The sequence below is a fragment of the Ananas comosus genome, linkage group 18 (genome assembly GCF_001540865.1).
Source record: "Ananas comosus cultivar F153 linkage group 18, ASM154086v1, whole genome shotgun sequence".
NCBI classification, from domain to species: Eukaryota; Viridiplantae; Streptophyta; class Magnoliopsida; order Poales; family Bromeliaceae; genus Ananas; species Ananas comosus.
In genome coordinates this window covers 9252227-9266878 of record NC_033638.1, presented here as the reverse complement: position 1 = coordinate 9266878, position 14652 = coordinate 9252227, and the positions used below count along the sequence as shown (strand labels likewise).

The 14652-nt window shown below is 37.1% G+C and overlaps 2 protein-coding genes across 2 annotated transcripts; both read left to right on the top strand.

The window, feature by feature from the left end:
• LOC109723814 (cationic peroxidase 1-like) lies at window positions 3599-6571 on the top strand. The gene is made up of 4 exons (XM_020252298.1): window positions 3599-3814; window positions 5195-5386; window positions 5496-5661; window positions 6007-6571. The coding sequence occupies exons 1-4, from the start codon at window positions 3599-3601 to the stop codon at window positions 6390-6392; spliced, it is 960 nt and encodes a 319-aa protein (XP_020107887.1). The 3' UTR covers window positions 6393-6571.
• Window positions 10032-13878, top strand: LOC109723758 (cationic peroxidase 1-like). Its single transcript, XM_020252236.1, has 4 exons — window positions 10032-10284; window positions 12543-12734; window positions 12937-13102; window positions 13201-13878. Exons 1-4 carry the CDS (start codon window positions 10069-10071, stop codon window positions 13584-13586), a joined length of 960 nt encoding a protein of 319 aa, XP_020107825.1. The 5' UTR covers window positions 10032-10068; the 3' UTR covers window positions 13587-13878.

The window sequence follows — 14652 nt, the reverse complement described above, 5'->3', positions numbered from 1 at the left end:
TTATTTTTTTTTTGAGAGAAAGGTAGCACACTACCTGCTTCATTCAATAGGATAAGTGAACTAAGCTTACAAGGTGGAAGCAGCTTAGGCTTCCTTGGCAAAAAACCGAACCCGGAAAACAGAGAAACAAAACAAAAGTGGCGAAAGAAAGAAGGAAGAAGTAATAAAAAAAGAAAGTGGGGAAGAGGGAATGGGTTACATGAGTAAGCTCCAGTCACTAAGCAGGGTTGAAACTCTGTCCGAAGCTCTCTCGACGTTGGAGAGGCTTGAACGAAAGACAAAGTTGTTTCGCTCAGTCCAGAGAACCTACCAAGTGGCCGCTAGCTTGGTTAGACATTTAGATCTTAAAGAGGCGTCGGGGGTCTGTGAAATTAGATTCCAAAGTCCTCGTACGTCCCCACCCGGAGCCAAGTTGTGTGCCCCCGCCAGTCGTCGAAGAAGAAAACGGGCGAAGACACAGTTGCAGAAGAGGTGGTCGGCACATTCCAGGGAAACAGCACAAAAGACGCAGGAAGGGTCCAATTGGGCTCCTCGCCTAATCAATCTGTCAGCTGTAAGCAGCCTCTTGCGTAGGAGCAACCAGACGAAGGTTTTGATTTTAACCGGGATCTTAAGTTTCCACAGGTGTTGATTGAGCGGCTCACTTTGTCCGGCGAAAGTGATAAATTTGTACAAGGAGTTAACAGTGAATTTGCCGTGAGAGGTCCATCTCCATTTAAGTGAGTCCGGTCTTGTGCTTAGGGAGAATTGAAGTAGACGTTCTGTCTTGTGCTTAGGGAGAATTGAAGTAGACGTTCCTTTAGGAGTGCTAACCGTCTTCTATTTCCCGAGGAGGCTGAGGCTAAGAATCCTCTGCAGATGAAACGCCATCTCCAGCCGAGTTGATTCCAGCATTGGGAAATCCGAACATTCTTGTTCTTGATAGCCAAGAAAATATCTGGGAATTCTGTGCTTAGCGGTGTTTCCCCGATCCAGATGTCCTTCCATAGCCTGATGATGCTTCCATCGCCCATGCCATATGAAATGCCATATTTAAACGCTTCTCGACACCGGATCGTTCCTAGATCTCCACCACTGCGAGAAGGGTACAAAGGCATTTCCCTCGTGCAGTGGTCTTCTTCTCGAGTAGTAAAGATGTTTAATGAGGTTACACCAAGGCAGGTGTGGCTCAGTCAGAAAACGCCACCACCATTTAGAAAAGAGAGCTAAATTCATTGAATCCACGTCTTTTATTCCCAGTCCTCCTTGAGCCTTGCTCTTACAAATGGTTTTCCAATTGACGAGGCAGGCTCCCCCAGCAATTTTGGAGCAGCCTTTCCAGAAGAAGGCTCTTCGTAAGGCTTCGATTCTAAGTAGCACCCACCGTGGAGCCTTGAAAATAGAAAGGTAGAAAAGCGGTAGGTTGGTTAGTACAGAGTTAATAAGAATAAGCCTTCCTCCTTGAGATAGTATTTTAGCTTTCCATCCTTCGATCCGCGATCCTATGCGATTGATGACGATTGACCAGTCTTCCTTACGAAGGGGCTTATTGTGGAGAGGCAGTCCCAAATATCGAAAAGGTAGTTTGCCTACCTGGCAATGCAGGATATCAGCTAGTCTGTCGCTCTTGGTTGGGTTGGCGCCAAGGTAAAATAACTCCGTTTTGCTCTTATTGATTCGTAAACCGGAAGCCCACTCGAAGATTTTCCAAACGAAAATGAGGTTTCGCATGTATCGTTTCCGCGGATGGCAAAAAAAGATTGTGTCATCTGCGTATTGAAGGAACGTCGTTTTGCAGTCTTCGTTAGGGCCGATTCCGTGTAACATGTTATTATCCGCGGCGGCTTGAGTTATCCTGGCCAGGCAGTCGGCCACAAGTATGAAGAGGTAAAGAGATAGAGGGTCACCCTGTCTAAGTCCCTTCCTTGTCTTGAGCCACTTTGTCGGAATATCATTCACGAGTATTGCTATTTTGGCGTTGTTGATACATTGTTCAATCCAGCCCCACCATTTGTCGCTGAATCCAAGCCAGTGCATTATATTTTTTAGGAATGCCCAATTGACGTTATCAAAGGCTTTTTCGAAATCTACCTTTATGCTCACGCATTCCATATTCCATTTGATGCACCAGTTGAGTAATTCGCTGGCGGTGACAAAGGAGTCGGCCATTGAAAAGTTGAAATCCAGTTGTTCACCCCATATACATTTAACATTGCTCCCACGTTCTGTGAGGAATGTCCGGAGTAGTGCGCAAACGGCGCACGTTCGTGTGGAACGGGCGCGCACGTTGGTGTGGAACGGGCGCGCACGAGGCGTGATCTTCGCCCACGTGCAATTAACGGATATTAAATAAATACATAATTAAAATAATAACAAAAAATAATAAATTAAAATATTATAATAATAAATAATAAATTAAATAATTAAGTAAAATATATAATAATAATGATTAGAGGATTTTAAAATTTTTCATCAATATAAAATGCTCTTTCAAAATGGGTGCGTGGCTACAATGGGTCGAGCACGTGGACCATGCAAGGAAAATAATAGTTAACAAAATTTTTTTTCCTGTAATTAATGATACTTAAAAATATCGATCTCAAGTTAGTCTAGCTACTGTTAATATATTATAAAGAGGCGGTAAAAATATTGATAAATGAAGAGTCGTGAATCGTGATATATATACCAATTTATCATGTGTCAAAGTGATATATTCCGACGTTTTAAAATATCAAGATTTTTTCAAATCCGAATAATTTTGATGATTTATATATCGATACTTTTAAAACGTCAATGTTTGCTATGTAGTGAGGATATTTGAAGACACTTTCTTCTGGTGTCGTAAAATAATTGTTCTTATATATAATAATTTTTTTTTTCCTAGTGTATGATATATTTTTCGTTAATGAAAGAAAAATTTTATTCATAAGACGTAAAAAAAAAAAGATATTTAAATATAAGCAACAACTCTATTATTTGAGCTCAAAATGAATTTTGTTTTCTTTTCTTTTCTTTGGAGAAACATATATTGGATCGATCGACGTGTACGCCATGTACCAAGACCACTTTGTTTGATCACTTTTCATGCATTTAATTAAGTGGCTATACCAGAAACAACCTTATCTTTCGTGGCGTTCAATTTGATCCCGTATTAGCGGTGCGAAGGCTCAAACGGCTGACTGACTCTTGAAAAGACGTCTTTTGATTTTTTTTTTTTTTTTTTTTTTGTAGAGGCCCTGGTTGCTTCAACTCTGTAGTCTAATTCATATGTTCAATGAATGAAGCAGGTAGCGTACTACCTATTCGCAAAAAAATTAAGTGGCTATGCGATTCGATCGATTGCGACCCACACTAGTTGGTTGTGGGTTGTGTGGATATATTGATCATTATAAATGCACTAATATTCATCCAGCTATACAAGTGATATTTAAAAAAAACAAAAACAAAAATAAAAAACAGAAAAATCCAGTTAAGTGGTCTTAATAATGTAGGATAAATCTTGTAGAAGTTTGACAATTAATGGGGCAAATAATGGCTATAAATACACGTGTATTGAGCACTTATCCTCTATATAGTTGATCTAGCCACCTAGGAATCCTAGCACGGTCCTTTTCTAGCAATGGCTCCTCGTGCTTCTGCTTTAAGCTGCTGCTGCTGCTGCTTCTTCTTCATTTTAACTTCAGTAGCTTCAGCTCAACTGTCGTCGACTTTCTACCGCTTTTCATGCCCCTCAGCTCTGCCTACCATCTGGACGGAGGTCATACGTGCATTGGCTACAGACAGTCGCATTGGGGCGTCGCTGCTCCGACTCCACTTCCACGACTGCTTTGTTCAAGCAAGTTCTTGCTCCACTCCCTTCCCTTCGATCATTCGCATATATATACATATGAAGTTTGCGACTATTTGTCTTGGCTTTCAAAATCGTTTCTTTTGTCTTGCAAATGAGAGTCAAATACACGCCAACAAATTAAAAATCCAACTTTTTAGTTTTGGTGGTGTGCTGAATCGAATTTTTGAATCCTAAAAAGCAAAAACATAGTTTCGAACTACAATTTTCATCTACTCAAACGGGAAAACAATAAGTTTGTGAAAAGTCAAGCTGGGCCAAACAGCCAATTTATAAAAGTAGTCTTGTAAAGTTAGTATTAATATATTATTACGAGATAGACCAAGTTTTCCAAAATTTTATATTTCCAGTTCCTCACATCGTATCATCCTGACTCTGTGTGCTCCACATGGTTTTTGGCTGATTATAAAGTACAATAATAGAGATAGCTTTTAGGGCGCGTTTGATTCGCGCTATTTTTTTAAAATTCTTAATAATTCAATAAAAAAAAAAAAAAATATGACGTATTTGACTAAACATACTAAGTAGTTTAGTTGATAATATTAAATTTAATTGGAAATGAGACTCATCCCAAAGTACTAATCTCATTTCTTTAAAGGATGATGGATATTCTCAAATTAATGGATTGGGCTAATTATAATATGTCTATTTTTTTTCTTTTCCCTACTCGCTGACTAGTTGGTATTATTTTTCTTTACACTCTAATCTCATATCTTTTTCTAAACTTATCTTTTTCTCTCTCTAAACAAAGCTCTTTCTCCTATTCTTTTCCTAAATCTCAATTCTCTCATTCTCTCTAATCTCGATTCTATTTTTCTTTCTACTTCTTTAATTATGCTCTCTCTCTAACTTATATTCTCTCTTTCTTTTTTCTAAAAAGATATTGAAATTTTTTATAGTATTATCTAAAATTAATTAAATTAATTAATTAGTTATTTTTTGTAATTTTAAATAATATGACTAAATAATATGACTATATGAAACAAACATAAAAATGTCACATTCTTTTTTTTGATTAAACGGGGATATACTCTAACATTCTTAGTAATAGAATGAATAGAAATAAAATTCTCGAACATCTTTTTATTCTTAATAATCTTTTATAGGGCGAACCAAATGCGCCCCTAATGAAAAGATCGATTGAGACCTTTCATCCACCGCTACTGCATCAAAATTATAAACCAAAATGAAGCAAATTTACTTGCCAATGAAATAACTATTAATCACCGTCAACTTAACTAATTACTTATTTAAGTATCCTAATATTGTTGTTAGTTCAGAATATTAATAAGTTTCTCTAATGCATATAGTTTGATTAATTATATACGGTACATGTCATTAATTTTTATCGCATGAATCTCGCGGCAGGGATGCGACGGATCTGTTCTTTTAGATGACACTCCGACCTTCACCGGAGAGAAGTCGGCCATTCCGAACAGGGGATCCTTGCGAGGATTCGATGTGGTTGATAGAATCAAAGCTCAACTTGAGATCGTGTGCCCGCAAACGGTGTCGTGCGCGGACATCCTCGCCGTCGTCGCTCGCGATTCAGTTGTTGCGGTACTACAATATATACATATGCAGCTCTTTATATCTTTACATATCTCTATCTCTCCCTTTCTGTCTCGTACTTTGTCATGCGAACCGTTGGTTTTGATTTTTTTCTCAGCTGGGCGGTCCGGCGTGGACGGTATTGCTAGGAAGGAGGGATTCGACGACGGCGAGTTTAAGCACCGCTAACTCCGACTTGCCGTCTCCATTCTCCAACCTCAACGATCTTATCTCAGCCTTTGCGAAGAAGGGCCTGAGTACTAGCGATATGGTTGCTCTCTCAGGTACCGATAGTTGTAATTTTCAACCTAATTTTTTATAGGTCAAGAACAAAAAGGTTTCACAAATTTTAGTTTTTTGACACAAAATCCTCGACAAACATATTATTTAATTTATAAAAATTTTACCAAATTTAGTTTGGACTTTTTCAGTAGTTTTTGTCAAAAACTAAACAGAATATTCTAGCATTTATTGCAAAAAAAAATCATCAAAAAAAATAGTAGTGTTCATATGGCTAATTACAGTTTGAAAATATTCAATTATTTCGTATGCCTGTTCATGCACCATCAGTTATCGGAGTACGAAAATTTCATAATTTAATGTTTACATTGCACCTTTTGACCCTGCAGGAGCCCACACAATAGGTGATGCGCGGTGCACCAACTTCCGAACTCGGATCTACAACGAGACCAACATAGACTCGTCCTTCGCGACAGCATTACAAGCCAATTGCCCGTTCTCTGGTGGTGACAACAACCTCGCACCACTCGACACTTCGACCCCGACGATCTTCGACAACTTCTACTACAATAATTTGGTGAACAAGGAGGGGCTTCTCCACTCCGATCAGCAGCTCTTCAACGGGGGCTCGACAGACTCGCAAGTTAGCTCATACACCACGAATTCTGCGCAATTCTTTCGCGATTTCACGACAGCGATTGTGAAGATGGGGAACATCAGTCCCTTAACAGGAAGCAGTGGAGAGATCAGAACCAACTGTAGGAAGATCAATTAATTAAAGATACGATAAACTATCAGTTTGCGTGGTTAATCTAAGTGTTACAAAATTTTCTTTTCCCATTGTTTAAACATGTAGTTTGTTTTGGCTTGTTTTCACAAGATTCGTATATGATGTCGCTTCATTATACTAGAATCAAAACAAATGTATTCAAATCAATCAATCCAGCAATAAAATGAAAGAAAAAAATGATGATGTATTTAGCTATTAGAACAACTTTTTATTTGAACCATTCTTTTTTTTTTTAGACTTCAAAATTACCCATGCATGTTTTTAATCAACGAACCAAATGGTATCCCAATTATTTACTCATTTCTGCCTAAACTGTGAATATATGCTAGTTTTCCTTTTTCCCCTTCACATTCTTTTTCTATTTTTGGCATAAAGGAAAAGTTGAGAGGTAAAGTAAATAATTTTTTTATTGCTATATGCTGCTTAAATAGTCAATCTACATTACAAATATCTACATCAATCTAATTAGTCTCCCATCAAATTAACTCAAAATTGACCATTTTTAACTGTTGAATTAATGTCGTAGGCTCATGATTCTAATCACTTATATCATCGCCTATATACTAATGGATACATTTAGTTAACATGAATAAAAGATCAATTTTGAATATAATAATTTTTCCCATGTGAACGAGAGGAGAAGAGTTATTGTGGGGGCACGCAATATCTTATATATACATCACACTCGTAAAAGTCTTATTATGTTGGGCCCGAGAATCAAATTCTAACATATCAAACGTGTTTCTAACATTAAAAAAAAAATTCACCGGTCGTTCCTAGCGCAAGTGATAAAGGGTTTGGTAATTGGTGCTTGAGATCCCAAATTTGAATCCTAATTGTTAAATATTTTTAGCTAAATTTATTTCTAAATAAAATAAACGAAGTGGATAGCATGCTACCTATTTCTTAAAAAAAAAAAATCATAAATTGTTTACGTTAATTTTTAATTGACCATGCAATGATCGATCCTTTTTATGCTATTGATTTTAGACTTATTTAATAAAAATCATAAATCTTAGCTGGGCACCAATTTATTAATATTGGAACAAATATGGCTCTTAAAAATCAAAAGTCATAACTTACTATGCAAAAGACTTTGTATACTTACTAAATTCATACTTATCAAATAAATATTTAATTTCAATACATTGATTATTAAATTTCTCACGTAGAAAGCTTGCCCAAAACAAAAAGTCTACGGTTTTTTCCTATTTGGGTCAAAAAAAAAGTATACGTCGCTATCCGGTTATTCCAATTTAGAATGTATGTACTTAACTAGTTGGACTTAGCTCAAAATTCCAATTTAGGCAATCCCTTTAGTCCAAATTCTCTCGTCGCTGTTACCTAAAAAATCAATGTTGAGGGAAATAAGTCCACTCGATCCATCATAATTTATCAGATGATAAAGATAGAAATCAAATCTACGGTCTCATGAGACAAAGGGGTTTGTAATTAGCTCTAGTATCATTTACTCAAAAAATTAATCTAAATATATATACTTACAATCACTATATAATTAATTAAGAAGCTTAATGATTTTCCATATCTGTGTATCACACTAAGCAGTTCATCCAAACTAGTACTTAAACCTAACACTGCTTTCTTTGTCAAAACAGTACTATATATAACTAATATTTTATATAAGATTATAATGCAAGGTTACAAAGAGGTGCGAGAAAGCAGCACCTACTGTTAAATTAATTTTTCTTATAAGTAAAAAAGGAAGCGAATTCTAAGCAACAATCCAATACATGTGTTGATTATCGGATGGCCGTCTCTACAAATGTATGGCTAGCTTGATCAATAAATATGATCACTGTATACACAAAATTTCTTTGCACAAGACAATTATAATATACAGATCCTACCGAAGAATTAATCACGCACAGAAAATTTATATACACAAAGGCAATACAAAATGTAATAATGATCCTGTGATATAGATCATAGATGTTGTTTATTCTAAAATGTGGTAGTTGAATTTTTGTCGCGTACGTACAACACTTCGAACACAAAAACTTCATGTCTTTATTTTCCGCTCAATTTCTTTAGTTCGGCAATATTGTTTTAGTTCAGTTTCATCGAATCTCATCTTGTTTTGTCCAGTTCTACACAATACACTAATTAATCATGCACTAACAAATTCTGGTACGTATCAAACAAGTGTACTAATACATTACTCAGATGTCATATGAATAAAATAATTAATTGTGTACGGCCAAAGGAGATGCAACCAAGTTCCAAAAATAAAATCGGCGACGTGACCGACCGTCCCTAGAGCAAGTGGCAAAAGGTTTGATGGTTGATATTCGAGACCCAAGTTCGAATCCTAGTTGATTCACATTTCTAGCTAAGTTTATTTCTAAATGAAATAAACGAAGCAGGTAGCGTGCTATCTCTNAAAAAAAAAAAAAAAAAAAAAAGAAATCGGCGACGTGCATGTTTGTCTTATCCGATTATCAATAACTAACAATTCGGCAACGACTTCTTAATTAGTTCGGTATTCTTTTTTGTTCTTTTTTGGTTAGCTTGTAAATTTCTCACGTAGATTAGTAGTGCAGTACGTGGAGAGCGATGGTGACCTTCAATAGTGGGTTGGCGACGTGCGTTTGCGCTGTCCCTCACTCTCTAGTACTGCTCATTTTCTTTCCTCCTAGTTTTGGAATATGGAGTAGTAATTTAATTGCAAATAATGTGTATTTTGTTCGTATCAAAATTAGTCTTTTTGTGTAAAGAAATATATGTTATATATCAAATTTAATTTGTACTTTAGTTATTACTGTTCTAAATAAACGTGGAAATTAAAGTTACTGTTCTATAATATCTGAACCGAGCATGTCTCTCCAAAGATAAATAAGACTGATTTCTTTAATTTTACTACTAAAGCTACAAAAAAAAAATGAATTTATTGAATAATTGAGTCAATTTATGTCTTCTAGACAAATAAGTATATTAATGTTGTTGTTTTAACATCTTGTATATATCTAGAAATAATAATAATGGTGCAAAATTTTTGAACCTATTTGAGACTATGATATATATATGTAGAGAGAGAGAGAGAGCTCGGTTACTATACTATCGATAATATCAATCTCTTGGTACTATCGAGTTTTCTACCGTTAGATATACTCTTTGATCATTTTCATCCGTTAAATTATACTATTCAACTAACTATCTACTCAACCCTAGAGGGTCACTATCATACTAACCGCACATTCTTTCATTCAACGGTTTAAAACTCAATTATATTAAGTGTTTGGTACTATCGATAATATATATATATATATAAAGCGTATATACAGTTAAAAATTTACATAATATTTTAAGCATATTTTATCATGATACAGGCTAGAGTACAAGTATATTTTGCATTTTACCCTTATCTGTGTTGTAGTGCAAGCTTCTTCATTTTTTTTGTTTTAAGTTTACTCTTATTTTTTACCATCAAGACTTAGAGCCTAATCCAAACCAAAGTGGAGTGGTCAATTTACTGTCTGTCCCAACTTTTTTTAAAAAATCCTTTTGTGCCTTTTCTATTTGAGCACATTCTGTGTATGTAGAGTATTCTACTTGTCTATAAATACATGGAGTTGTGCACCAGCACTTCACAAGCTTATACTAGCATTATTTTCATCTTCTTCCCTTCACTATCTAATTTCTAATGGCTTCTTTTTCGACTCTCTCTTGTTCTTTGGCCTTGTTCTTGTTCTTCTCTCTAAATATTATGGCTTCGGCTCAGCTATCGTCGACGTTCTACGATACGTCGTGCCCGCAAGCTTTGCCAACCATCAAGAAGGCCGTCATTGCTGCGGTCGCAAAAGAACGTCGCATGGGCGCATCGTTGCTCCGGCTCCACTTCCACGATTGCTTTGTTCAAGCAAGTCTTCAATTTTTCATCATCTTTTCTCTCTACATATTAAACTATTTGACTATATAAATTTGACTAGCTTAACATGCAATATTTGTAAATTTCAGCTCCTGTTTGCACGGCATCGATATAGATAGAGCAGCTGTAGGTTTGGAACGTACAAAATTTCAGAGTTTACTATAAATTTGAACCAATTTCTAATACTATATGTCGACGACATGATTGTAAACATTTATTTTATTACCCTAGGTGATGACAAAGTTTCAAAACCACTAACTTTATTCAACCTTTGATCACAAACTACGCAAGCTCTCACAACCTTTCATATACAAACTATTTACTTTATATTTCTCTCTCTTATGCAAATAAGAGCCAAAACCCAATCTTGGGGAACTCTATCTTTGTGTCATCCCCCAGTGCTCTGCTCCTCCGTGCGCGTATCACCTGGAAAAAAAATTGAGTTGAGAAACTTAAATCTTATTTTAACTTAAATATTACATCAAATGAATCTTTAGATCGATTCTCTTGCAGGGTCATGCACGATGACCTAACTTTGCCCGGTTGATAGCAACGTGGCATGAGATATTTAAATCAATTTACTGTTACATGCATGCTACGTACTAGCTAGCTTTTAGAAATGTTTTTTTTTTTTTTTTTAGAAAAAGATAGTACGCTATTCGCTTCATTCATTTAGAGGATGAATTAGGCTTACATAATGGAGGCAGCTGGGGCCTCCGGGGGGAGAAAGAGCAACAAAGCGATAAAAATAAGACAAGAGACGAAAACAACTAAGAAACCAACTAAGCTTTTAGAAATGTTGCTTCACTATATAACACCTTTAGTCAATATTGTAGGTTGTCAATATTGAAATATATCTAAATTGCCAGCTATTACGAATATTATTATTTGAATGTAACTTTTGACTTATTACTTGCTCTAGAGAGTTTATTGGTGTGATTACCTGATGTTTTGCACGCGTAGGTAAATTTGGTCATCTTACACGCAATATTGTGCATCTTAATTAAAGTTATTGCATAAACCAATCAACCTTAGTCTAGATAGGTCAGTTACTTAATGTGACTGTTTTTTTTTTGAGAAAAGGTAGCAAAGCTACCTGCTTCATTCATTAGGCTAAATGAACTAAGCATACATGATGGAGGCAACTAAGGCCTCCTGACGGGTCCAGAATAAAAACCAAAATAAATAGAAAAAGGAAAAAAAGTAAAAAGAAAAGAAAGGTAGACAACAGTGAATAAATCTTAAAAAAAACGGACGTCCCAATAAGGTACCAAAACAGGGTGCGCGGTCAGAGTCAAAGTGCGTCAGCCCAGTCTTTGATCAAGTACGTGACACGTTCGAAGGCCCGGGCAGCGTTGGGCCGTGTATCGCGAAAAATAATGTTATTACGTTCCGTCCATACCACCCACCAGATTGCCGCTAGATGGGTCAGCCTTTTTGTCCTCAACTCGCCATTATGCTTGTTAGCTGTTTCTGTCCAAAGCCGCCTTACATCCCCCGATTCCAAATCGCTTGTATCAGAATTTTCGGCACTGATTAGGAGATATCTGACAAAGACACAGTCCCGAAAGAGGTGATCGGTGGTTTCTGGAAATATCGCACAGAACACGCAAAACTTATCCACTGCGTACCCTCGGCGGATCAACCTGTCCTTGGTAAGTACTCTCTTGCGAAGGAGAATCCAAATGAATAATCTGTTTTTGCTCGGGATTCTTAACCTCCATAGGTGGACACACACGGAGTCTATCTGGCCGTCGTCGGTGATAAAATTGTAAAGCGATTTTACGGTAAAGATTTGGTCGGCAGTCCATCTCCACTTGATTACATCTGACGTGTCCGACGGGCTGTACTGGAGGAGCAAATTTTTGAGCGTGTTCCTCTGATGGCGGCTGACACTAGTGTTCCGTGTATCTAGGCTTCTGACTATATACCTCCATCTCCATCCTTTTTCGTTCCAGCAATTTGAGACAGTGACCTCCTTGTTCACTATTCTGGAATGAAGTTCTGGAAATTGGGTGCTAAGTGGAGTTTCTTCAATCCAATTAGGCTTCTGACTATATTAGGCTTCAATTGGGTGACTATATAGGCTTCTGACTATATACCTCCATCTCCATCCTTAATGTGACTGTTGATGTCTTATTTTCCAATCTAATTACACTTTACTACACTAAACTTTTAGTGAAATGGCGGACACCGGTATTTGGATCTTACGGATCTCAAACTGATGCGTTTGTTTGATCAAATGGTAGGGATGCGACGGCTCTGTTCTGCTGGACGACACTGCGAGCTTCACGGGAGAGAAAACGGCAAAACCCAACGCCAACTCTCTGCGAGGGTTCGACGTCGTCGACACCATCAAATCTCAAATCGAGAGCGTGTGCAAGCAGACGGTGTCTTGCGCCGACATCCTCGCTGTTGCCGCTCGAGACTCTGTAGTTGCAGTATGTGGCTCCTCTTTCCCCCTTTTGTGTCGCTTTTCGCGCCTTCATTTAAATCCTATGGACCTCAGCTAAGATTGGCCCAATTTATTGGGCCTTTATTGGGTCTTAAAAAAATTAGTGCGGAGATTTTGTTCAAGCTATAAAGGATATATCTCTCTTGCTCTCGCTCGTACTAAAGGTTTGATTAATTTTCTTTTTGCAGCTAGGTGGCCCAACATGGGCTGTTCTATTAGGAAGAAGAGATTCCACGACCGCGAGCTTGAGCGAGGCCAACAGCGACCTCCCGTCCCCGAATTCTGACCTTAGCGGCCTCATCTCCGCCTTCGCGAAGAAGGGCCTCAGTACGAGTGACATGGTTGCTCTCTCAGGTATGTAATAATAATAATAATAACAACAACAACAACAACAGTAATAGTTTTGGTGATTAATTTACATTTTTGGAACCATACATGTTTGATCCTTGCAGGAGCCCACACCATAGGACAAGCCAGATGCGTCTCGTTTCGGGACCGTATCTACAATGACACCAACATAGACCCAACTTGTGTTACCGTGTTAAAGGCCAAGTGCCCACAATCCGGTGGCGACGACAATCTCGCGCCCCTCGACGCCGTCACTCCCACCATCTTCGACAACTTCTACTACAAGAATTTGTTGAACAAGAAGGGGCTGCTTCACTCGGACCAGCAACTCTTTAACGGCGGTTCCACCGACTCGCAAGTTAGCTCGTACGCAACGAACTTTGCGAAGTTTTTTAGCGACTTCCCAAGCGCGATGATAAATATGGGGAATATTAGTCCTCTAACAGGGACTGATGGGGAGATTAGGACAAATTGTAGGAAAATCAACTAAAAGAAGCCCAAATATAAGCTAGATCTTCTTGAGCATTTGAGCAGATACATTTGAACAAGTTCCAGCAATTAATGCAGCCATAAAAGAATAGCCGTTAGAATAATTATTAAGCCAAATACTAGTGCATATTTTTCTATTTTCTATGGCTATTAGAGTGTTTCTATAAACCATAATGCGTCTGGGTACTGTTGGAGAAATTAAGAATTCTGATTTCAATTTGCATGATTAAGTACAATGATCAACTCTACTTTGTTTACCCATTAATGAACATTTACTTGTTAACCATCTTTAATTTTTTTAAAGTTGAACCATGCAATTATCATTCTCTCCGTTTTATATATCTTTCCTTTGTTACTATGCTTGGATGTGTAATTATCAATGGGAATGAACAAAGTTACTTTTAAATCTAGCACGCAACGTGACAACCACTGCCACTGTAATTACCACCAAATCCACTTTATCTCGATCATGTGAATAAAAAGTTATGACACCACAAATGACAAATACGCTTGCTCTTATCACTAAATACCCCACGCAAACTTTACTCATATCATCAAGCCACCTAGTCAAGAAATGAATTGACATATAAATTGTGCCCTTTCACTCACCAAAATATCCTTGATACCTATCTATATTATTAGTTGCGTGTAAATATGAACTAAAAATTTGAGATAGACATAATAACGTACATTATAATAAATTTACTTTTCTGTAGTGTTTTCAAGCCTGTTTGGCCTGGTTGCATATTCACCAAGCACGTTTGCACCTTAGGAACCTTACAGCAGGAGCCTTTTTTTTTGGAGCTTCAACATTAACCTTGCCTTTAGATTATGGAATGTACTGAGGTGGCCATTGTTGATTATTTTTAAGTTCAAAGAAACTTCAAATTAAGAGGATAGCATCAAATAAGTCAATCCGCATGAAGCAGCCGCACTAAAATTAAAGATGGTTTTTGCATGCATGATTGGTGGAAGTAACATCCTAGGAAGGTGCATACACTTTGGCACTAAAAAACTATCAAAAAAAAAAAAAAAAAAAAAAAAAAAAAAAAAACCCATTAGGTGAG